Genomic DNA, 24,770 nt, shown 5'->3' with positions numbered 1-24,770 from the left:
TAATTTTTGTTAGTATTTAAGGACTGTGAGCTGTTTCTGGCTGGACTTCTTAGGTATCGAACTCAATTTTAGGAAGCCTTTGAGATTAAAGCTAGATTTTTTTTTTTTTAAAGAAAAACTACTCTGACTACTATCAGATGTTGAAATGTGATAGGCTGAAGATTACTTGTATTAATTTTCACATGGTGCCTGTAGTATTATTCATAAAGTGCCCATATAGTCTCTGTAAATCAAATGAGATGCATAAATGCACTTTGTCTTTTGTTTTCTTATAAACTAGAAACACTCTAAATTAGTTAGCAAAAATGTAATTATACTCCTCCAAAAATGAATTTTCATACACATTGTTATGAACTTTTTCCGAAGATGTATATTTTTCAGAATTTGCAGCACCTAGAGTTTCTAGCAATAATTTTATTATAACTAAATTAGACATTTTGTGTGGCTTCATTTGATCTGCAATTTTTATTTTCAAAGCTATAAACAAAGCAGTGTTTGTTTTGAATGAGTATAGCCATAGCTTAGAGCCTTGCTTGCTGCTGCAGGCCGAGTTACCGCAAGTCAGCTGAGCTCTAGTAGTAGTCTGCTTCCTTTCATCTGCAGCAAACATAAGGTAATGCAATTCCCCTTAGCTTCGAGGGGGTTGTTTGTCTTTCATTACAAGCACAGTGAAATGCAAACAGTAACTGGATTCATCTCATACATACTAACCTATTTAAGCTAAAACAGGTCAATTGCGAGTGTGAAAATCACATATTTTATTTTAAAAGATGCTTTTAGTTCTTCCTTTTCTGAAATTATGCCCTTCAGTCKTCAGAGACTTTGCTAGTTGATAAATACGTAGCTACTGTGCAGATAATGGGGAGCCTAAGGCCTCATCTGTGCTGATACTTGTAAATATGTGTGAAACTATTTTCAGAGAGGAGCATAGCCTCCAGTATTAATGCTGTTATAGAACATGTTGTAACTGAGTTGAAAGCTTCATAGAGAGATAATTTTATTGCACAGTTTTGGCCAGTGAGTCCTAAAAAGTCCACACRCAAACTATGTAGGAAATCAAGCAGCAACTGTTCTAGCTATGGCCATGTTAGCAAATGCAGTGTTGGAAGAACAGAGCTTGCAGCTGTTTCTGAAGACGGCTGTAACTAAAACAGTTCAAGAAGGTTTGTTTTGTTTTGCAAACTAGCGTTTTAAATGTTAATTATGCTCTAACAGGTAGGTAGACTCCATTATTATTAGACACTGAGCTAGTGATGATCCCCGTATTTCAGCTGCCTAACACATTCCATGTGTTGGCTCTAATGCTTTGGCAAAATCCAAGGTAACTTAAAAAAGAATATTCTGGTCTAAGGATGGATCTACACCATTGCTTAGAGAGAGAGAGAGAAGGAAAAAAAAATAGTAGTTCTGTCATGGATATCAGTCAAACAACCCAGTCCACTCTCTGTCAGTTTAGCATATGATCCCAATGGCCACTCCAAGGAGGATACTGTAGAAAACTGCGCTCCAGATAACCTCACCCTGGACCCAGCTCTTAACCTTCTGTATCCAACGCATGGGATAAAAGCCTTCTGTCCTTTATTTAAAGCTATGCAGACATGATGCAGGTTTGGGTTACTTTCATGTAACTTCATCTATTAGAATATCTATTTGCCTTTTTCCTTTGAGAAATAAAAATAAATATTGAAAGGAAAAAATAGATCTGAGAGAGAGTATTCAGTTATATACTCGTTAAATTTACTGCTGGAGAAAACTACAGTGGGAGAGTCTTACCAAGGAGGAAGATTAGATATTAAGATGCCCGCTGACTTGGAGATAAAAAAAACAAACAGTGACTAAATCAAGTACTAAAAGTTGAAGGCTTTTTATTCTGGAGGAGAAGACGGATCCAGTAGACTATCCTATCGTTATCTCTGAGGGTGCTTTTAGACTCATGTGCCTAAGCTAAAGCGGGTGTAGTTGCTTAGCTTCACTTCAATCCATTGTGGAAAGGGAGATAAAAGATGTGTTTGTGTGGAACCTCATCCCAAACTGTGCACCGTCACTAAGCAGTAGGGACTTGCTGGAGGCAGGCAGTGTCAGGACCCTCTGAGGGAGTGCGGAGTTCTCTGCCAGCGTGCAGAGCTGCTCCTGGCTGTCGCTGCCAGAAGGGGACAAGGCAGATCTGGCACAAGGAAGAGCAATCTGTGGGGCCTGCTGAGTGCCTTAGTGCCCAGCTGAGGCTGTGCACAGTTGTTGGTGCTGGAGAGGTTAAAGCTGGGTTGTAGACAACATGAGACATCCTGGCAAGCCATATCCCATCCATGAGCTGCACATTGGCAGCAGGGGCCAATAATGTCTGCCCTTTTCCTGCACTTGGGGTGCAGTGGAGTAGAAATGTTCAATGCTCATAATCTCAGTTGTCTCTTCTCCAGGTCTCTGACCAGATGGCAGCATGATTTGGAGGTTTTGAGCTCTAATCCTGACTGCAATAGTCACCTCACAGTGTGAACACAGGAAAGTGTGTCTGCTTCCATTTTTCCATCTGTAAAATGAGGGCAGCGACAGTATCCTCCCATAGTGCAGACAAAATTGCTGATGTTTGGGAGGTACTTGGATGTTGCTGTAGCGAACAGGAGAAGAAAAGCATGATGAGACGAGCAAGGCCGTGTTAACTGCAAACAACGCAGGGCAGCCAGGCAGGCACCATTTGCTGCACTGATCATTGAGGGTGTCAGTGACATTTCCAGAGTATCATCGACCCTTCGTAAGGCAGAGGGAATGACTACGCATATGTCTAAGAGGGCAGGTTGGAGGTTGTACAAGCAACTGTAAATGCAACTTTTCCTAAATAATGATCTTCTCAGCTTGTGTGTGATATGATGGTATTAATCCTGCATATTTCTATTATTAAGGTAAACTAGCTTTGAATACTGTGTGTTTATCTTCCATTTCTCTTTCTCACAAGCTTGTAACTATTTCCATGTGTACGGAATGCTGTCATAAGACAGTAAATTAGAAGCACAATATAAAAGAGAAATAATGCAAGCCAAGAGGGTTTTTTGTTTATTTGTTTCCTGGCAGGCTGTGAGGTCACTTAAAGAGACAATTGAAGACTGTTGGGATCAAGATGCTGAAGCTCGACTAACAGCGCAGTGTGCTGAGGAGAGGATGGCAGAACTCATGATGATTTGGGAGAGAAATAAATCAGTTAGCCCAACAGTCAATCCTATGTCTACTGCCATGCAAAATGAGCGGTGAGAAAGAAAATACTTGTTTTTAGTCACCAGGGAATGCCCAATGCGTAGCTCACTCCAGTAAGAAGCCTAGAGCACAATGTTAGTCTGATGTTGCTGTACCTGTGAAGCGGGCATGTGTTACATGGGTGTTGTACAACATGAAGCCTATTGCTTCATTTTACACAAATCCACATTGTGAGGAGTTCTGAGATCTGTACATCCCCAGAATTCATCTTTTATGTAAACTGGACTTCTCACAGAGGGTCCTTTCCAGCTGAACAAACTGTGCAAACAGGTTTACACAGACAGGATGTGATTTGGAATTGTCTTGAAGGACTCTTGCTATATGATGCATGAAATTTCTATTTAAAAAATATCTAGTAAAAGCTGTACATGTTCAGGAGATATGGCTACAGGAAACTACCAAGTCTCAGACTTGCAGATTTTCAGTTAAAGAACCACAAGGCCACCATTTCAGTTATCATTATTCTGACCCCAGTGAGAGAGGTGCTGCACGTTCCCTTTCTCTGTCTATAAATTATCCAGAGAGAGTGAGAATTAGCTGAACTGACTTTAATACTTAGTGTACACTAGAGATCTGGATTTGAGAGATGAATAATGTTACTATACATGGCAGTATCTGTTCAAAATATGGAACACTGAAATTGTTAAAATAATAGATTTCTCACAGTTTAGGTCCTTGTGACCTTTCCCAGCATCACTTTCTCCATCCTATCTGTAGAGTTCTTGTTACCCTCCTGCAGCTTCACTTCTCTGCAACTCGAACAGTGCCTTAGCAGTGAAATGGACTAATGATGTATTGGACAAATAGAAGAAAATTACTGATCTCTGGCTTAGTTGTATAGATAACATCCATGACAAAATTTCTATCCTACTAAAACAATTTTCTGCTATCTAGGATTTTTCAAGGAAAAAGTTAGATCTGTATCTGTCCTTAGCTTATGCATGAGAAAAATCAGAAAAACATTCAGCTTTCTTAATTGAGAGACTTTATAATGTAAGGTGATTTTTACATATTTGGTCTTAATATCACTTATTTTTTCCTTAAAGGAATCTGTCGCATCATAGGCGTGTATCAAAGATAAGGCCATATCCAGATTACTCTTCTTCCTCCTACATTGAAGATTCAATCCACCACACTGACAGCATAGTGAAGAACATTTCTTCTGAACATTCAATGTCCACTACACCGTTGACTTCAGGGGAGAAGAACAGAAACTCCATTAACTATGAGCGGCAACAAGCACAAGCTCGCATCCCTAGTCCTGAAACAAGTGTCACCAGTTTGTCCACCAATACTACCACCACCAATACAACTGGCCTCACTCCTAGCACTGGCATGACTACCATATCTGAGATGCCTTACTCAGATGAAACAAACTTGCATTCTACAAATGTCATGCAGCCAGGTGGGCCCACCCCTGTTTGTCTGCAGTTAACGGAGGAGGACCTAGAGACGAACAAACTGGACCCAAAAGAAGTGGATAAGAACCTGAAGGAAAGCTCTGATGAGAATCTGATGGAGCATTCACTTAAGCAGTTTAGCGGGCCAGATCCGCTCAGCAGCACTAGTTCCAGCTTACTTTATCCACTCATAAAACTTGCTGTAGAGGTGACAGGACAACAGGACTTCACACAAGCTGGCAATGGTCAAGCATGTTTGATTCCTGATGTCCCATCTGCTCAGGTCTATCCTCTACCCAAGCAACAGAACCTTCCGAAGAGGCCTACTAGCCTTCCTTTAAACACCAAAAATTCAACGAAGGAGCCGCGGCTAAAATTCGGTGGCAAACACAAGTCAAACTTGAAGCAAGTGGAAACAGGAGTTGCCAAGATGAACACTATCAACGCAGCAGAACCTCATGTGGTGACAGTTACCATGAATGGAGTGGCTGGGAGAAGCCACAGCATAAACTCTCATGCTGGGACAACCCAATACGTAAATGGGGCAGTGCCATCTGGCCAAACAACCAGCTCAGTAGCACAGAGGGCCCAGGAAATGCTTCAGAACCAGTTCAGTGGAGAGGATAGTCGGCTGAATATTAATTCAAGCCCTGATGAGCATGAACCCTTGTTGAGACGGGAGCAGCAGGTTGGCCATGATGAAGGTGTTCTGGACCGCCTAGTGGACAGGAGAGAGCGACCGCTGGATAATGGCCGAACAAATGCCAATAACAACAACAGTAATCCGTATCCAGTGCAAGACACAGCTACGCTCAGTGTCCAGAATGTAGCAAGAAATCCTGGGCAGACCCAGACTAGAAGAGCACAGAGGCCTAATTCGCTGGATCTATCAGCCACAAATAGTTTGGATAGCAGTAGTATGCAGTGTAAGTGCCAGCAGGACTGGAACAGTTTCTCTGACTCTTTTTTTACTCAAAAACTAACTATGTGTGTCTGCTTGAATAGAAAATACTTTTGTGTCCCCTTTCCTCCCTCAAAACATCCCTACTAAATCCCATATAAGTTTAATTTCCATCAGGACAATTTCAGTCTTCTCAATAAAGTGCTGTCTTCTGTCTCCATCAACTTCAGAACATATTATGTCACTTCCTTCCCCATACCTGGAACAAACCTGTCCCTTTCTAACCTACCTCCTCTGACTCTAGGCAGGTAGTCACTTCTATACTCATTACTCTTTACAAGGCACCTACCTTGGCAGCTGCAAAGGTCTTCCTATTTCTTCCTTTACGGGCATATTGTGCCCTCTTTTCTTTACTTTTCCTCATTCTCTTAGAAGTAGTTGGCTCTAAGATGCATTGATTAAAATAATTAATTAAAATAACTGCTTATTCATTTCATTATTTATAAAATGACTGATTTTACTGTGTTATTCCAGTGTAGATAGACATTCAGGCATTCTCCACTTTGCTATCTAAGCTCCAATAATTATAGCACTCTTTCAATTTACCATGTACATATTAAAGATTAATCAAAGCAGTTAGAGAAGGAATCAATTTGAATAGACACCATCAGAATAACTGCTTTAGAGTGTTCTACAGCCAAAGACTTAAGAGGTTGTAATGGGACTCTCCTTTTTAGTAAGCATGTAATCACGTAGTTAGAGCTAAATTAGCTACATCTTTTGACATGTCTTTTGTCTTTGGGCCTGTTGGAGCTGCTGCAAACACTTCCTTGTGTGCATCTTTAAGAGGATACGTTTCCACAATGCACTGTAGTCTTTGAAGGATCCTTGCAAACCTTTGACCATGTTTAGATAAGAGACTATAATTACTAATGAAATAGTCTGGTATGCCAGGCATTACATGTATGGAAATAAATGTTTAGAAACAAACCAGAACAGATTTTCCAAGAAAAGTAGTGGAATACTCAGCAGTGGAATGATTAAGCTTTCCTTTTAAGTAGGAAACCTTAATTCATTTGCTAATGTGGTGATTTTGAGTTGAAAGTTTGTTGAACAGAGAGAAAAATATTATTGCAGTAACTTTTCTTAATTGAAGATTAAGTAAAAAAAAAAAAGTTTGAAGGTTAAATAAGTAAAGTGGAAGAACTGGATTAAAAAAATGAGATTTCTACTGCTGAAATTTTCTGTTTAAAATTGAGAAGCAACCGTTTTAGTTTACAAGCCCAACTCCCAAATCTTGATTTAGGAAAAACAGAGTGGACCATTTTGCCTCCAGGTGAAGGCTTAAACCTTGCCTGAGGCTTTGTATGTAAAACTGCTTTGCCAGGTGAAGTGGAAGTTAGGGGATCTTTAATTTAATTATGCTACTAAAAATGAGACTTTGCCATCCTGCAGTAGCTCCATTTTTCTGTACCTCCCATTACAGGTAATATAAGATACTATGATTGCAAAAGCTGCTCAAAGGCAAATGCTGATTCTGCTGTTTGATGCCAATTCATGTCCAAGGTAATACAAATTACTTCACTGAAGTAATTTTTGATAGGGAACAGAATCTGATCCTTTGTTTTAGTGGCAGCTACTTTAGTTCATGTAATTATCATGCCTCTGCCACACAGCTGCTTATTTTGATAAGATGTTGCTCATCTATTGCATGAATAACAACCCTGAACTCTCCAGCATAATCTTCCTCATAATGCTATTTTATTTGTTTTCTTTTTTGTTTCTTTTTTTCTTCTTCTTCAGTAGGTGACTCGCAAGATGGCAAATCAGGCTCAGGAGAAAAGATCAAGAAACGTGTGAAAACTCCGTACTCACTTAAGCGGTGGCGTCCTTCAACGTGGGTCATCTCCACTGAACCGCTGCACTGCGAGGTCAACAACAACGGCAGTGACCGGGCAGTCCACTCCAAATCCAGCACTGCTGTTTATCTTGCAGAAGGAGGCACTGCCACCACAATGGTATCTAAGGACACAGGAGTGAACTGCCTGTGAAATACTTTAAAAGCCAACAAATGACCTTTTTTGCATTATTTGAAACAAACATGCAGAAGACATTTAAAAAAAAAAAAACTGCTTTCTCCTCCTGTCAGCAACCCCTACCAAGGACTCGCTTTAAATAGATTTCAGCTATGCAGAAAATTTTTAGCTTATGCTTCCATATTTTTTATTTTGTTTTATTTTTTGAATGTTTTTGCACTTTTATTTAGTATCGCTAAAGTTAAGTCTGTCTGTTTTGACCACGGAATATATATATGTGTATCAAAAATGTGGTCTCAAAATATTTTTTTAAAAAAAAAGTAACAAAAAAAAGTATTGCTGATAATCAGTTTGGACCAGTTTCTTAAGGTCACTAAGATCATAAGCAGACTATAAGACAGGTTTGACTGCAGTGGTGTCTTGTAACCATGTTTTGATTTCTGTGCACAAGCTAGTCTGTATATTTCTATGTTAAAAAGTGTATTCTGTTTTGAACCCTTATTTTTCTTGTGTCATGTTGAAATGTGCAATAGTCTATAGTTCACAGTATGCTTTACTGAAAAGTGTGTTTCTAAAACTGCCACGTTCCCCTTTCTGTGAGTATTTGTTAATTTTTCCCTGACAGTTGAGCAGTCAGCCAGTCATGACAGTGAACTTTGCACACCATAGCCAGCTTGAAGCAGCTGCCTGTATCACATTGTGCTCTGAGGTGACAATGCATGAATTTTCCCAAATTTAAAGGGCTTTTAAAAAGGAACAACAACAACAGAAAGCTCAGTACCTTTCCTTTAATCCTTCCAAATCTAAATGTGTTTCCTCTGTAACAGTAGATGCTAGCCTGTGAAGTTCTGAATAACAAAACATTGAACAAATGTAAGGAAACAGAATGTCAGCCATTTTTCCATTTTATTTTGTGTGCAGTTTCAGCCTTTGTATTTATGTAAAACCTTATTTAGATCACTAAAAATGTACATTGAAAAATACATTTTTATCAGCTGTCTTAATGACTGTCATACTTCAAAGCTCTAGTGAAGACAGGTTGCTAAGATATTTTGTTTATGTAGAGGGAAAAAAAATCGTGAATCTTGATTGGCACAAACCAGTTTTGTGATGAGTCACAAATCTTTCAGCATTTACCTCCTATAGAAAGTCTGAGGTAAAATCAGCCTGATTACTTATGCAAGTAGATGCATCCTAATTGACTGTTGTTGCTGAGTTAAAACTCTTCTTCCCTTCAGAGTTTTTAGATCCTCTTATTCATCTTGTTAAAATTTAATGCATGCTTTTAAAATTCATGGTTATGAGTGTTTGGAGGTGAGAGTTGTTTCGTTTCTCTGGTTAGAACTTTCTTTCTGTTTGTATATAACACTCCACATGTGATTTTAGGTGTCAGTGATCATGAACGTAATATCTATTGAGATAAATTGTTTTTCATCTTCTCAAGTAAACATTATTAGTGTTATAACATTGTTACAGTGATCATTTTTGCTTTCTACTGAAAGAAAATTGATTTCCTTACTGGCCAAACCCCCCCTTCTCTCTAAGAGTTTTAGCTTGAGAAATATTCTTCCTGATTGAAAAATTTCCTTAAAACCTATTTACATTAAAAGTATATAACATATGTCAGTCTTTAGCACTGAGTAAAGTTTTATCACTGCATCTGAAAAGCGGTTATGTTCAAAGACAGAAAATCTATTCAGTCAGCATGCCAAACTCCTATGTAGAATACTGCTAGCCAACGATTGCCTCCCCCAACATGTCCTCTTGCAGCTGACTGAAACAAATGCTATATGCTTTCAAGCTCATTTGTTTCCTTGCTATTGTATTATTTTCCCCCATGAGGTCAACTTTGCCAATTCTGTTCTTTTACATCATAACTGGCATATATAATATATGCCTTCCTACATCTGATTCTTGCTGTTTCCTGAACTCCGTTGTTTATCCTTAATTTCTGTGATTTCCTATCTTGTTCCTTAAATGCTTCTTAGATTCTCCTAGATAATCTCCAAGAAGTAATGCTATATACCCAGCCTCTGATTCAGCATAGCAGTAGAAATATAAGCCATGATAGACTTYAGGCTCCCTGTGGTCTCATCTCTGGTGTACTTCAGGTAATACCTTTCTTCTCAGAGGCATAGTTCTGTTACCCGAATGTGTAAATACAGTTACGTCTCCCCTCTTCAGAAAGACAGCCTTTCTCTGGTTTTATTCTTAATTCACTCTCCAGCTTGCCATCTGTTGCAATCTCTCATCCCAGGTGTTGTAAACCAGCCATTTGCTCAGCTGACTTTCAAGATCTGAATAAGATTTTTTGACATGCTGTTTTTAATTTTGACTGTGTTTTTTATCCCATTTGGGCTTCTCTGGATCTACATTTGAATGTCTGGAGTACAGTATGTCATTTTGTGATGATCACTGTATCATGCACGTTGAAGAGTCTTCATTCCTTTTCCAAAGACTTTCTGCTTTCCCTAACCTTGTATCTTCTATCAGCATTGCAGACTGTGGTTTGAAAAGCATATGTAGTACTTCTATCTAACCTGAAATGCTCTGGAGAAAGAAAAGTTAATTACTCTAACTACTGCTTCTTTCTGCTAAAGCAGTTTTGCACCAGTCTTCTAGCCTTTCTTTTCAGGCCAATCCTTTGTAAGAAATCCAACTTTTTATGCTCAATGCAATCAAAAGATTTTAATAAAATGATACACCAGATGGAAAAGTTCTACAATTCTGCAGTTTTTCTTAAAGATTCTCAAAATAAACACAATTTAATTTCTTTTATCTTTTTCTGTCACTTGGTGAAAAGTCTTTGGGAAGAATCATAATAAGTAAAAGAAAAAAAAAGGTATATAATCTACTATGGATAAGTATAATTTGTAACATGATAGAAAAATGTACTTTATCCCAAAATACCTTATAGATTAAATAGAGAAAAGCTGTTTATTTTTAAAGGTCAGTCAAAATGAACTCTTACGTAGGTACCAAAATATTCTGATTCTGCCACAGCCAAATGAGATCAGATTAGCGCAGCTTGTTTTTAATGCTTAATTTAGTGATGCCCTTTTTTGCTCACAGCAGACAATCCAGTCTGTACAGAATATGTTCTTTGATAAATTGAACGATACTGAATTGTACCTCACAAAAGTACCTTGGGGAAATCATTCTTAAATGAATGAAAGATATGTAAGAGAATTCTACAGATCAGACACATGGATAGTTGATTAATATACTATTACCTGGCAGGGGGGAAAATGTGTTTTATTTCCTTGTGTTTTTGTTTGTTTGTTTGTTTGTTTTTTAAGAAAAAGGTCAGTTATGGAAGGTGGTAGTTGTCTCTCAATTTCTGATATATATTGCAGGCAAAATAAATAGTGTAAATAACTAAACTGTGCTACTGTCAAATAGGCAGCAGTAGAATATTTGCTATGGTAATTTATGATGTGTAATTCAAGCAAAGTGTAACAGTAAACATTTGTGATTTTTGTGTACATAAGCCAAAATCCAAACCCTTAGTGATTTTCGAAAAATCACTTGATAATTGAAGCTTGCTTAGGCTAAATACATGGCCTGTTTTTCTATTTTCTATAATAGAGATACTCATCAACATTGCAGTTTTTAGAATGTGAATTCTAACCATTTATGCAAACATGTGCATAGTGAAATTTACTTTCTTCTAAAATTGATATTTACAAGTCAGAACACTTCCCCTGAATCTGCTCACAATGATCTATAGCTTCACATGTTGAACATTAATAAAAATGCCATTCTTGGAACTCCCAGATGCACTTAAACCGCATAGCTAAAGGTAAATGAACTCTCAATTTAAAAGAAAAACAATTGGTATTTTCATCACTATAATTTTCTCTGAAACAAGGGACATTTCAATTAATGTATATCTACGTTTTGCTTTCTTACTGCAGTTAAGTGTTCTTTGTGTCCACAAAGTTACCTATTTTCAAAGACAATACAATTTAATTTTTTCTGTCTGTTAAGGGAAAAAAAAAATAATGCAAAATGGATGCTGGCAGGTTTCAGGAATACATAAAAATTATGATTAGAAAATACATATCCTCACATCTATCAGCATGTTCCAAAATAAATTTTTAATCCTAGCAGCCTGAGGAAGGAGTATAAGGGTGTTCTGTATAAGTGTGAAAGAGATTATTGTGCAAAACTTGATATTAATGACTAGGTGTTTAGAAAATACAAGTTGTATGCATTATATATGGCATAGTTTGGGTGTTAGGCTGATTTTTGGGATCATGCTTTTTGCTCTAATGATATCCCTTAAGTACTTTTGAGAGTGTTATTAAAAAAAAATCAATTAGTGTAAWATTACTGGGTTTATGTTCAGATGATGATTTCCTTCTGTGGCAAATACTCAAATGATCACAGACATTTTGCCCGTGAAATGTTGCTATGAAAAGTTCTAGCCTAATTAAAGAGAATTTTTAAATTTACATATGTAGCCATTACAGGAGAAATGTCTTGTGATATGCTGTAATTTTTACTTATATAAAAATGATAAGGCTCCCATTGCTGAAACYGAATGTTTTTAAGCACTAAAATAGTAATTGCCAAGCATAACTGACTCAATGCCTATTAAATTTGAAAATTGGGAACAATTTGTCAAAGAGGTTTGACGTAGGATCTATTAGATTGTAAGTGTTGCATTATAGACTGGACAACTTGGGTACTTTGTGTAAATTTGGCTTATTTGAATTTTGCTATCTGATCTCCCACTATTCATTTTAACAGATAAATATATTAAATAAGCTCCCTTTCTTCCATGTACTTATTGTTTTCAGCTGTGGTTGCTTGTTCTGTGAAAAAGCTATACATACGGCATTGGAGCCAAATACATATTTTTATGTAAACTCTGTATGTATTTTGAGGCATATGTGTCATGCATAAATTCCAGGATTAAATTCTGTGGGTTACAGAATCCGATGGTAGCAGTGGTACAAGTATAGTGCTCTTCTGCATAGGCCATTTTAAAATTGTGTTTAGTACATTATGATACGTATTGGGCTCAGTCTGTGACACTTAGTCCAGCGGTGCAAGGTCTCTCAGACTTGTCACTGATTGTTTAGGTGGAATGAATTCATTCTCGAAAGACGAGAATGCACTTGATCATGCACTCAGCTGAAGCTGAGTAATTTAACATTGCTCCTTTAAAGATATTAGCTAAGTCTGAAAAAAATCCAAAATCCTTCAGTATGATGATTTTTACAAGGCTTTTGTTATACAGCTATGGTTATATGCATGGTTGCCATTTAAACATAAGGTTATTTAGGCCATTAAATCCATCAGGGAGAAATTACTTTTTAGGCTTGTATAGTGGCATATAAAGCCTCAAGCTGTAGAAATAAGCCCCCCCCCCCTTTTATTTTCCTTCCAAATTAGGTTTAGTTTGAATGTGAAGTAATAACAAATCAGATTTATTGTTGTGAGATTTCTTCTGTACTCACTAAAACTGGTAGCAGATTTTCCACTTCTGCAGATAAATACATGGATTCAGGTCCTCCTTCGAATCAAAGTGGGAGTTTGTTTGGMCCAAGCGTGTCTGAGGAAATCAGCATCTATTCAGCTAATGCTCGCCACTGAAATCAAAGAGGAGTCTGCCGTTGATTTTGACCGAAAGAGGGTCAGGTTCAGCTGGTGCTGGTCTGAATATTTTCTCATGAGTGTTAGCGCTGGGAAGGCCGAAGCAGAATGTTAGACCGCGGGGGCTGACCCTGGGTATTGATGTTTTGTGGGGTGTTAGCTGATGCCTTGAATCAGGCTGTCGTGCTAGGTCAGCACCAGTTCAGCTGTGGTTACTGTTAAGAAGTGGAACTGCACCAGTAGGAGCGATAATAGAAGATTTCAAGATAAGTTCTCACATACACCAAAGCCTTTTATGTTGATCTGGGCTTAGTACAGGTCTGATTTAGTCAGAGCTATAGTGAATTACTAAAATGGAAGTACTTTTTATGGCAATTTCTATTTATTTCACTGTGGTTTAATCTATATATGTGCATAACGGGGAACCAGTTGGAGTTATGTTAATTTATAATGTAATTGTCAGATATTTTTAAAAGTATATTGGTTGGTAATCATGTACAATTGCAAGTCACTCAGTTAACTTCAATACATAGGTCATATTTCAACAGATTCAGTAACTATCAGAGTAAAGAAAGATTTCTTAAATTCTTGCAGTTTTCTATAGCTACGTTACATAACGTCCTTCAGGAGCATAGCCTCTTGCATGGTAACTATTTTAAAGTAGAAATAGTTACTTTTTATAGCTTACTAGTTATAAGGCCTCTCAAAAGTCAACTTTTTTTAGCCTATTCACTTACCTATTTTTAAGACAGAGCAAGAATTTGAGAGGTTTATTTCTAGAGCACTTGATTCACTTTTTTGTGCCTCAGAACTGTATCATGAAGTATCACACTTCAATCTTGCTTATTCAAAAGAAAGGAAAATTGTTAATGTTTCAGTAATCTTTTAACAGTTACAAAAAGAGGCAAGTCCAAGTTACAGTTGACTTTCATTTGTCACTTCCCTGACAATTTCTGATTTGTGGCTCTTCTCTCCGTTTCACAATGTTGAAATGTATTTAAAAAGGTTTATACGTAATGTTTCTTGTCTGCTTTTTGTCTCTAGAGGAAAGTGTACTCTATTCCCTTTTATATAAGCTGGAATCATATTTTACAATCACTGCTCATTATTCCCCCCCCCCCCCAATGCAGTATAAAAGGAAAATGAAATTGCAAAGACTGATTTCTAGGGTTTGGTCTTCTGTAGAAGCTGAAATAAGGAGATGTGAAACTGCCATTTTCTTTATGAAAAACTTTAAAAAGAGCATTAATTTCTGAGCGAGCGTTTCTGGGGAGGAGGAGGAGAAACCCTAGAATATGGAGTCTCATCAGAACCCTTTTGTTAACGGGTATTTTTGTTTTTTCCTCTCAAGTAACTGAGGAAATATTATGTATGAATTTATAAATAATTGCTTTCAGTTATTTCTTTTATATAAGCTGCCCAATACCCTTGCTATGCTGTATAAGTTGTGTTTCATGGAACAGTGTGAGTATGAAATAAAAAGCTAATTTTTGTTTTTTAATCATCTGTGGATGCCACTATGAAAGCTGACATTGTTAAAGCCACTACAGAGTTTTCTATGAATACTTGTAAGAATTGCTTTGTTATATATAAACCTAAATAAAGAGATTGTATTGATACAGAGACATTGGATAAGAACATTTAAAAGGCTATTCTTTAGGTTTAAAAGAAATGGCTTGCTGTAAAATGGTGCATTACTCCATTTATTAAAGATCATATTAATGATAAAAAGCATGGTCTTTTGTGGGTTTTTTGTGGTACTGTTGGCCATGAGTAGTAAGACATGCTCCCAGAGGAGAACTCCTGTTGGGGCGGTGTTTCTTTGGCTGAAAGATGAGGAACTACTTCATTATTGAAGGCTGAAGAGGACCTKCAGACACCTGAGGCATGTGACAGGTTGCACATTGCACGGTTATCGGGTAACAGCGTGAAACCGTTAGGGCTTGCGTCCGCTGCACAAGTGCAGCGCCTCCGCTTGCTTTCCTGCCCGTTATCGCTGGTGAGGGTGAGCCCGTAAGGATGCTTGCACTGGCAGCTAAATATAGCTTGTGGGTGTTTCAAAGCAGTAGGCCTTATATGGCCTCTTCTTACGCCTTGTCTGCAGGCTGTTTAATGAAGAAAAACAAAGCTGAGAAAAAGGGAAAGAGAGGCCTCCTACAGTGGCAGATTTTAACTAAATACTTTTCAACTTCACTTTTGGTTTGGCTGAACTTAGATGGTCTGTGGGATTCATGACAACCAAGCACATGGGAGGAGCACAGGAAGCAACAACCTCTACATTTGGGACAAGAATTAAGATTGCGAATTTGAAAATTGGGAACAATTTGTCAAAGAGGTTTGATGTAGGATCGATTAGACTGTGTTGGATTATAGACTGGACAACTYGGGTACTTTGTGTAAATTTGGYTTATTTGAATTTTGCTATCTGATCTCCCACCATCCATTTTAACAGATAAATATATTAAATAACCTCCCTTTCTTCCATGTACTTACTGTTTTCAGCTGTGGTTGCTTGTTCTGTGAAAAAGCTATACATATGGCATTGGAGCCAAATACATATTTTTATGTAAACTCTATATGTATTTTGAGGCATATGTATGTTATGCATAAATTCCAGGATTAAATTCTATGGGTTACAGAAAATATCACTCCTTGCTGGCAGCAAAAGCAGCCAAGTCCTGCCCTGCCCCTGGTAGGTGCAGCTGAGTTTTATCCTCAAGGCATCTGAGAAGCCTTGAGTAGGCTCTGCAGTAACAATGCATTGCTGCCGAATTTTACTGATATATTTTTTATTGGGCGTGTGAGCTATTCACTTAAGAAATAGYCCCCTTAGCAATTTCCCTGTGTGACCTCATGCTCTCACCTCAGCCAGCTCACTCCTATAGAAAAAGCAATCATTTTTATTGGACTTTGGTGTTGCTAATGGGAAATGAAAGAAAAACAATAATAATTATGTTCCCCTTTGTTCCAGAGCAGTGATGCAGCTGCAGAATGTACTTTGTGGAACACAGCCACATCAGTCTTTCACTTGTTTCCATTCATTTTTTCCCCTCCATTTACTTCTTGCTAATTCTGATTTTATGGAAATTCTCCACGTGCAAGAGATTATAGACATCTGCTCACTGCCATGACCCGAAACGTGTTTTATTGGCTAAGAAGGTTAATTTTCACAGGCAGGAAAACTCTAATGTATCAAACTGTTTGTATGTGTATGAACTCAGCTTTTAACGTTAGCCTGAAAGATTATCATTCTCCTTCAAACTAGGAGCTGAAACATTTTGATTCATGAATTAGGTGAATTAGAATTTAACCAACACCCCCAGGCCTTTTGCTTTTATGTCAGAGGATCTTCCTTTCTTCAGATCTCAGTATGATGGAAAAGGTCTGGGAGAAATCCACAAATCTACTCCCACATCACGCTTTGGGGGTGTTTCACGCCTCCTTTACAAAGACAACAAACAACTTTTCCTGAGGACAGCTGGTAGACTCTGGGGSAGCCCTGTGTGAGATCTGTGGAAGATCACCAAGGGAAGCAAGTCTGTATTTACTACACAACATCTGAGCAGGTGGCATTCCTAGACAGTCTCGCATAGGCACTAGAAAATTTTAGGGAGGCAAATACTGAGAAGGTTGGAAACTGTGCTAGGTGCTTTTCAATTCCTGCTGGGAAAGACAGCAGCTTCCCAAAAGCATAGCCCAGGCACCTTTGGGGCATGAGCACATGCACTTAGTACAGAGCAGGCACGTTTTTGGCAGAGTTTTGGGTAAAAGCCAGTGTGCAGTGTCCCAAGATGCATGAGGTGGATTTGAGGAAGCGGTAAGTGCACAGGGAGTAGGGTAGATATATTTGTTTCAGACATTAGCAACGTGGTAGGTTTCAGCACTTGTCTTTGACCTATTTCTTTATGTTCTCTGCCACGTGCTCATAGGAAAAAGCTAGTAGTCTAGGGTATCATGACAAAATCAAAGCAGTAACAGCAGTTGCACAGCCCGTCTTGTCAGTGCCACTGCTTACAACAGGCCTGCAAGCAGCTCATAGGAATGGTACAGGCTCTTTTTGGTTCCCTCTCTCACTTCATGCAGTGTTTGTTTGCCAGAAGTTAACCCCAGGCTACTAGAGTTCTTAAACAGAATAACTAGAAATACATTTTTCATAAGATAGTTCAATATGCCTGAAACTGTGAGCACTTGATAAGAAGTGAGGTGAGTTTGTGCTCTGTGGCTGGTGTCTAGCCTGTATTTCTGAGTGACCAGTATTTTAGCAGTCGTTCTCTCTCTCTCTGGTTCCTCTAATTGGAGACACAACAACTCTGCCCTGCAGAGAGTTAAAAAGAATAACCTGTAGCACCTCCAGCACTCTGGGCTGTGTAAAAACAGGTCTGATACAAATCACTGTAGCAAGTTTTAGGTCTGGCTACAGTCAATGAGGTAGGTGTTGCTGTTGCACACAGCGGTTTCATTGGTGCAACCAAGATGTATATGGGTGACAAGGAGTCTCCTGTAGGAGGCCTTGCTGGATCTCCGCTGATGTATAGCAGAATGTATTTATTGGGAACGTGCATTACTGTTGCTATGCTGAGGTATTTCTTGCATGATGAGATGTGAGATGATGAATCAGGCTTCAGGGACATGCAGCTGCCTTAAAATCATCATTAATAGCAGACTTTTTTTTTTTTTTTTTTTTTTTTGGTCTGAATTCTGGAAAATGAGAATGCAAGTATATCATAAGTTTAAGCTTTACCCTATGATCCTGAGGGATGGCAATATGATAAGAAAAAAAAGAAAGTGGATGTTCCCATCTAATTGCATGAGCCACGAATCATGAGTGTAAGTGAATACAGGTACTTGCAGCCAAACAGCAGCAAGTAGCAGTATCAAAAAGGCTTGTTCTCAGGCACAGTGTTTATTTTAGCATAGCAGCCAGCCACAGGACATACTCACAAGATTGACCCCAAGCTGCAGATTTGGGAAACCTCCCTCTAGCCCAGGTGGGGGTGCAGGAGGCAGGCAGAAGAACTGAGCTCTGCTGGAGAAAGGAGGGAGGGAGGCACAGCAGAACTGCAGGCTGGCATCCCTTGTGGGATGCTTTCCCATGCTGCTTGGGAGACTGCTGGCTCAGGGCCAGGGTATGGCAGAGCTGAGCAGCAGCTCATGTACATTGGGTTTGTTTTCTTCAGGGTGCAGCAAGTATGCTCAGGTAGTCAGCCTGTTGCTGACATTGCCAGTAGACGGTCTGCCACTCTCCTTTTGACAGTGTAGTGACTTTTGAGTGTGTAGGGGCTGGCAGCAAAGCCCAGCCTGTGGATGACTTGTAGACTCTGTCTCTGCATGCAGACACGTCACAGGCTGTGGCCTCAGAGGAGAAAGGCACAGCCCAGCTCACAGCTCAGGGTGGCTGTGTTGCTGTGTTTTTCCCTATAGCAAAAGAATTCCTGTGAGCTGCCAGGCAGGCTGCAGGTGTGTCCAGGGGAAGCCAGGCACCACGTGAGGGCCAGATGTCCTCATGTCCTTCCTTCCACCAGTGCTACACAAATGTGCTGCTTTGGGCAGGGGGCTGAGATCTTTTTGGAAAGATCCTAAGGAGACCTGGTCCAGGGACTTGCTGGTCTCTTCTCTAAGCACCAGACACAATCTGCAATTTCACCAGTGTGAAGCAGCAGCCTGGCCATGCCAGCTGTGACTACTGGAGATATTTGCATGTCCCTGCTGAGCAGAGTGGGTCTGATGCTCTGCCTGAGTGTTGGATGAGGGCTGATAACAGCAGTGAGGCTTGGGGCTTTGCTCAGCTTCTTCTTTTTTTTTTTTTTTTTTTTTTTTTTTTTTTTTTTTTTCTTCTTCTTCTTCTTCTTTTTTCCCTCCCTGTTTCAAAGATCACACACTCTCCCTCAGTTATGGATCTCTGGGTCTACTGGATGCTAACTCAGATAGCAAGGGAGATCTGCTGCAAAATCACAGCTTACGTGAAGACAGGATGGTAGGAAAAAAACAGCACAAAGTGAAAAACTGATGTCAGGTTGAGAAGTAGTCAAACTAGTTAAAGGCCCACCTGCCTCCCCTCTACAGCTGAGTGCTAGGAGACTTCAGACCACCACTTGATCCTTGTCTTTCTGAGTAGATCTTTTTCCAGACTAGAGAATCCCATGCTCTCATCCCATCACACACTACGCTGAAGTCAGTTTGATTAACTAGAGGGCTAGTAGATGTATGTGGAGAGAAACACAGCTATTTCATCACCATTTCTCAAATGCATGAAGAAGCCATGCTAATCTGCATTTCACAATCTCTTTAGCTTTTTATAAATGTTACAGAAACAAATAAAAGCAAAACAAGATTGCAGGCTTGAATCAGAAGAAATCATCTCTCTTTTCTGTTCTCTTAAGTGAACAGTATCTATAGTCATATGCCTATTCACCAGGATGTTTATCATCATATAATCTAGGCATAAAATCTACATCGTTGCAATATTGCCATTTATCAATTAACTGATAACTGTTACAACAGAAGTGAATATTTTAGTCACAATATATTGTCCCATTATACTCACAGTATAGAAATTGTAGCTAATTTGTGAGAGAGCAATCAGTGTTTAATGTTCATAAATCAAGCATTTTCTTTTGTGGTTCAGACATATTCTCTTGCCTTGAGACTAGACATACAAAATCACACATTACATCTCCATATACAAAACAAATAGAGAAAAAAAAACTATTGTTTTTGCAAGCTCTATGACTATATGATAAAAATACTAATTTTTTGGAATACRTCTTTAAAGAAAAGTAATTTACTTCCTAAAGGCAAGAAAAGTTTTGTTGCCAAAGGGGAGAAGTTATGGGCACCTCCAACTGCAAATTATCCTTTGTGTCCTTCTTGCAGGGTATCTGTGGGAGATTGAACTGTGGCTGGCTTAAATGAAACAGGCCACTAAATGGTACTGAACCCAAAGATTCAGAAATATGGTGGTACGTCTTTCCTGCTGCTCGTGCTCTTCCCTAAACAGATCTGAAAATAGGTGCAATGACTATTGCCTGGTGAGAGCTCATGTTGGTGAGCCATAGCTGACTCCAATTGCTCCTTTCCTTTAGCAATCGGACACCGTTTCACAATAAGGTGGTTGTTTACTATCACTACTGTCATTTGACATGCGTTCAAAAAGTTGATCTGCATGCACAGCAAAACGTAGCATGTAGGTGAACTGGATATTTGTTCCTGATGAAACTAAACTGGTACTTTTCCCAAGTAATGTTGTGTGTCATGGATGTGTGGTGAAAACATCTCCCAAGCCTGCAGCTAAGCGTTGCACTAGGGAACAGAGTTTGTCAAAGACAAACTTAGCTTAATGACAGTGAGGGATTGAAGCCTCAGGATATTATTTAYATAATAACTTTTCTTAAAGATTGCAACTACATAAACTGTGACAAAGATGTATTTTGCTCTAAGTTACTTATTGCAYGTAGCTTGATTTATATCCAAGGTCCTGTCTGTTATTTGCATTGTTTCAACCTCAATACCTCATTTCAATTTGCTGGCCTCCCCCAAACCCTCTTGTTACTATTATTTTAATAGTAATATTTGCTCGTTACTATTATTTTAAATGCAGCATATTTTCCTGCATATTACTYTGAGGGTAGTTCTACTCATAAACTTTCAGTGCTTAGTCTGACAAAACTTCCTAAGGTACTACTTCTTTTGATAGTCAGTATAGTTGGATTTGGGCTTATGAACTTGGTTAAACAGCCTTGACCCTTGTTTCTCTGTTTTACTTTCAGGGTTACTGTTTCGACCACTTCCTTGACTTGTTTTTGTTCCTATTTTCAGAAGGTTTCAAATCTATTTACGCAGCTCTGTGTTTTTTATCTATCTGCCTTTGAGGACACATGTGACATGCTKCTAACATCTAGATTGATTTGCTTGTATCTTCAGCTCTTATTGGACACTATGCTTAAAAATATTTGCCTGTAACAGRATGCCTGCAATACTTAAATTTAATCTCCCAACAATGGGTACTAGCCAGACATTTTGAAAAGTTTCTGGTTAGGTGCTAAGGCACCTCCAAGTCAGTGGGAGATGAAAGTGTTCATTACCTCCCAGGAGGTGGTACTTTAGTTTGGTGTATGAGCATACTCATATTTGCTCAGATCATGCAAGCCAGGGTTGATGAAAAAAAGCGAGGTAGAGAGAAGCTGCATCCAGAGATGGATCCCATGTATAAATCTTGGTAGATGTAATCACAGGGAAGGTCTAGTGGGGAGGGAGGAGGCTCTGTATGCAAGTTATTGTGGGCTGGGTATTTTTGCTTTGATTTTTGTTTAACCCCCCCCCCCAAAAAAAAAAAAAAACTTTCAAACTATTTTCAAGTAATTCATAATGCTGCTTTAGTTGTTTCTATTATTTCCATAGGGTGTAGGAGTAAGATCCAATTGTAACACATTTGTTACAGTTTAAGCAAATTAATGTATGAAGTACACACTGTTTGATTAGGTCTGAGTACATAACTTTACATGTTGGAACTTTTGTTAAGGTTTAATGCATATAAAGCAAGACAAGTGACAGCGAAGAGTATTCGTAAAGGCCTTACTTTATATTCAAAACAACTGTGTGGAGCAGTGACATTTTTGTACTGTGACAATAATGTGGGAAGAACTACACTTGTTACACGTATCTTGTGCATTCAAAATTGTGACTTGGCTAAAGTTCGTCATGTACATAAATATGAATCAATACCTTTAATCTTCTGGCTTCTTCAAGAGGAATCAGGAATTGTTCAGATTATTTTATGCCTTAAAAATATCTTTGCGGCACACTGCTTCCAAACAAATCCAGTATTTCTGGGGAGGATAAACTGTCCAAATAAAAAAAGACCTGCTGAGAAACTGTACTGGCATTGGCAGTAGTGATATCCCTTAAGTCACGCCAGGAAGAACGTAAAGAGGATTTCATCTTTTGATCCAGATTGAAAGTTGTAATAAAAGAAGTGAAAAACATGCTGTATTGGGCCTTTTGCACCATTTAGACTTTTTGCAGTGGCAACAACCTTTCAAGTTTTAGGGGAGTGAGAATAATCATATTCATACTCCTTGATTAGCCTGTAACATAGGACATCACAGATCGTTAGTATGAGCATGCATTGTCCTGGACTGCCAAAAAAGCAACAGGTTCAATTTATTTCTCTAGAACTTTTTTTTTTTTTTTTTTTTTTTTCCTGCCTTCAGGACATTTACATGTGGAGCATTATGAAGCACAGGTTCTCTTTGCAATATATACATACGGTCACTGAGGGAATTATGTGATTTGTGTACCACCAATACCAGCAACATGCAGCCCATACTGTTCTCTGCTTCTCACCAATTCCTGGTGAGGACAGCAGTTTTTCCCTGATGTTTCACTAATTAGGCAGGTTATCTGTAATTATGATGCTTTGCCACATTGCTCCAGCAATGTCTGTGATGGCTACRTGAACAAGGCTGTGAAGTAGCCCTGTAGGTGTGATTTAAGGAAACTGCATACTTCAAGAAGGGGTAAAACAGGACTGATGGTGATCAGCCAGGTTTCTGGTGCCTTTCCTCGACTTGGCCACTTTTGAGTGTAGTCCACAATAATTCCCAAGATAGAGGACAGCCTTGTAGCCAACTGTGTTTTACTTGGTCCTGTCTGTCTGGATTACTACAATTTACAGTACCTGTGAGCAGGTCTTGTGAAGGACCAGTGTCCTTCAAAAGAAATTCTGTTAGTCTAGAATGCAAGAGCTAACTTCCTTGATCATCAGAAACACATCAGTTCTGTCCCATTTTGCAAGTCTGATTTCTCATTAAAAAAAGGCAAAAAAAAAAAGCTCTCGAATCTGACAACAGTTTTAATCTTCAAGGCCTTAGGTAGTCCTGTGTCCAGATTTCCTTAAGAAGGACCTGTGCATATAATCGCATGCTTCAGGACTGTTAAAACTGTCAGCCATGAGGATGGAGCTCTTTAAAGGGGAAGAGAGCAAGGCAAGGGAAGGAAGACAACAACAGCAAAGGAGAAAAGAGGAAAAAGAAAAAAATAAGCTGAAGACAAGCAAGAACAATATGTAACTTGTCACATCATTTGTATCACACCAATGGTATTCAGTTGCAACATGCAACTTGCAGGCCAATACTGAGAAGAATTTGGGTAAAGAAAGTCCTCCTCAGTAGTACAGAAGTGGCATTTGCCAGAAGGGGAGAGAGAGGATTTATTAATTCCTTCATGTGTTGAAAATGCTAAATGGCATTTACTTTGCATCGAAGTAATACAGATTCATGAACTATGGCCTGTTAAATGTGTATATTCAATTCTCTAATGCATAAATCAGGTTAAAAGGCTAATTGCAGTTAACAAGGATTTAAAAAAAGACTTGCTTTGAAGATGCATAAGCCAAAAATCTAATGGAGAACTGTAAACACAGCAATTAAAGGAAAAGGGGGTCAAGTCTGCCTGGATATTACCCGCATATCTGGTGCCATCATCAGTAATGCTAAGCTGGCAGCAAAGCGATTGGATAAAATGCTGCTGAGCCCTTGTCCCCTCTTCTATTGCATTTAGAGCTAAAAATAATTGAGCAGCCCTACTTCTAACGTACAACTATTTCCTTGGGACAGACTCCTGGGACACGGGTAAGCGTAAACGCCTTTCCCTGCCGGATTACAGACTTCCCGCGTGACCTTGGACAACTCACCCAGGCCCCGCTTTGCAGCGACATGCACAGATGCGGGCTCTCCCAGAGCCCCTCTTTACTTCCTACGGCTGCTTTGCCTTTTGAGGTGACATTAACGGGTGTCATGGGGGGGACTGGGGATCACCCACGGCCTCAGCCAGCGGGCTCCTGGGGCCGCGGCTGCCGAGGAGGCAGGAGGCCGGGCGCGGCGGGCAGCAGCCGCGCAGCCGCGAGGCCCCCGCCCGCACGCGGCACGTGCGGCGCGCACAGCGGGGCCCGCTGCGGGCGGCCTCCTGCTCCTTTAAGAGTTGCCCCCTCCCCGCTCCCCGCGCAGGCTCGGCCACTCAGGAGCGCGCTCCGCAGCCAATGGGCGCGCCGTAGCTGCGCGAGCGGAGCCGCGGCGTGCCCAATGGGCGGGCGCGGGGGGCGGGCCGGGCGGCCGGGGCACTATTGTTGATGAGGCGCACGGAGCCGCCGGAGGCAGCGCGGGGCGCCCCGGGCTGGGGACGGCGGCGGCGAGGAGGGGAAGGGCTCGCGTGAGGCGCCTGGATCCTCGCGAGGACCTGCCCGCACCTCACGCCTTTCCCTTCCTTCTCCGCCACCGACGGTCTTCCGCGAGCCCCGCGTCCCGGCGGACAATGTCCCACCAGCGCGTGAGGCGCAACGGCTCCCCGACCCCGGCTACCTCCCTGGGGGGCGGGGGGCCCGCGGCGGCGGCGGGCGGCGGAGCAGGAGCGAGCAGCCGCCTCCAGCCCATGCGGGCCACGGTGCCCTTCCAGCTCAAGCAACAGCAGCAGCAACATGGCAGCCCCACGAGGAGCGGCGGGGGCGGCGGCGCCAGCGCCCCAGGCGGGGGTCTCCCACGCGCGGCGCCCGCCTCGCGTAGCATCAGCCCCACGCGTGCGGCGCCCACCGGC

General features: G+C 40.2%; 2 protein-coding genes and 1 long non-coding RNA gene across 8 annotated transcripts in view; 1 reads left to right on the top strand and 2 right to left on the bottom strand.

Moving 5' to 3' along the window:
* BMPR2 (bone morphogenetic protein receptor type 2) overlaps positions 1 to 14,915 on the top strand; it is a 107,897-nt gene extending 92,982 nt beyond the window's left edge. For 3 of the 5 annotated variants that reach the window (XM_085299397.1, XM_085299396.1, XM_085299395.1), the window contains 3 exons: positions 3,064 to 3,236; positions 4,290 to 5,569; positions 7,348 to 14,915. In XM_085299397.1, coding sequence (XP_085155523.1) covers positions 3,064 to 3,236; positions 4,290 to 5,569; positions 7,348 to 7,595 — 1,701 coding nt within the window. In that variant the 3' untranslated portion in view covers positions 7,596 to 14,915. Of the gene's footprint in view, positions 1 to 3,063; positions 3,237 to 4,289; positions 5,570 to 7,030; positions 7,283 to 7,347 lie in introns of those variants that run through there. The other 2 variants (XM_085299398.1, XM_085299399.1) reach the window with 2 other exon arrangements.
* Positions 1 to 24,770, bottom strand: part of SUMO1 (small ubiquitin like modifier 1) — a 235,783-nt gene that overhangs the window by 145,368 nt on the left and 65,645 nt on the right. The window lies entirely within an intron of this gene.
* LOC146598962 (uncharacterized) lies at positions 5,930 to 24,087 on the bottom strand. Of its 2 annotated transcripts, none has more exons than XR_014895144.1 (3): positions 23,875 to 24,087; positions 7,420 to 7,566; positions 5,930 to 5,988 (listed from the first exon to the last, which is right to left on the bottom strand). It is a non-coding gene; the product is annotated as an uncharacterized LOC146598962 (long non-coding RNA). The 2 variants fall into 2 exon arrangements; XR_014895143.1 differs by lacking the exon at positions 23,875 to 24,087 and adding an exon at positions 21,906 to 21,990.

The sequence above is a fragment of the Rhea americana genome, unplaced genomic scaffold, assembly GCF_003343005.1.
Source record: "Rhea americana isolate MKP2758 unplaced genomic scaffold, rheAme1 scaffold_15, whole genome shotgun sequence".
Taxonomy (NCBI): Eukaryota; Metazoa; Chordata; class Aves; order Rheiformes; family Rheidae; genus Rhea; species Rhea americana.
The sequence above is the reverse complement of the archived record's forward strand: the minus strand, read 5'-3'. Positions and strand labels throughout refer to the sequence as shown.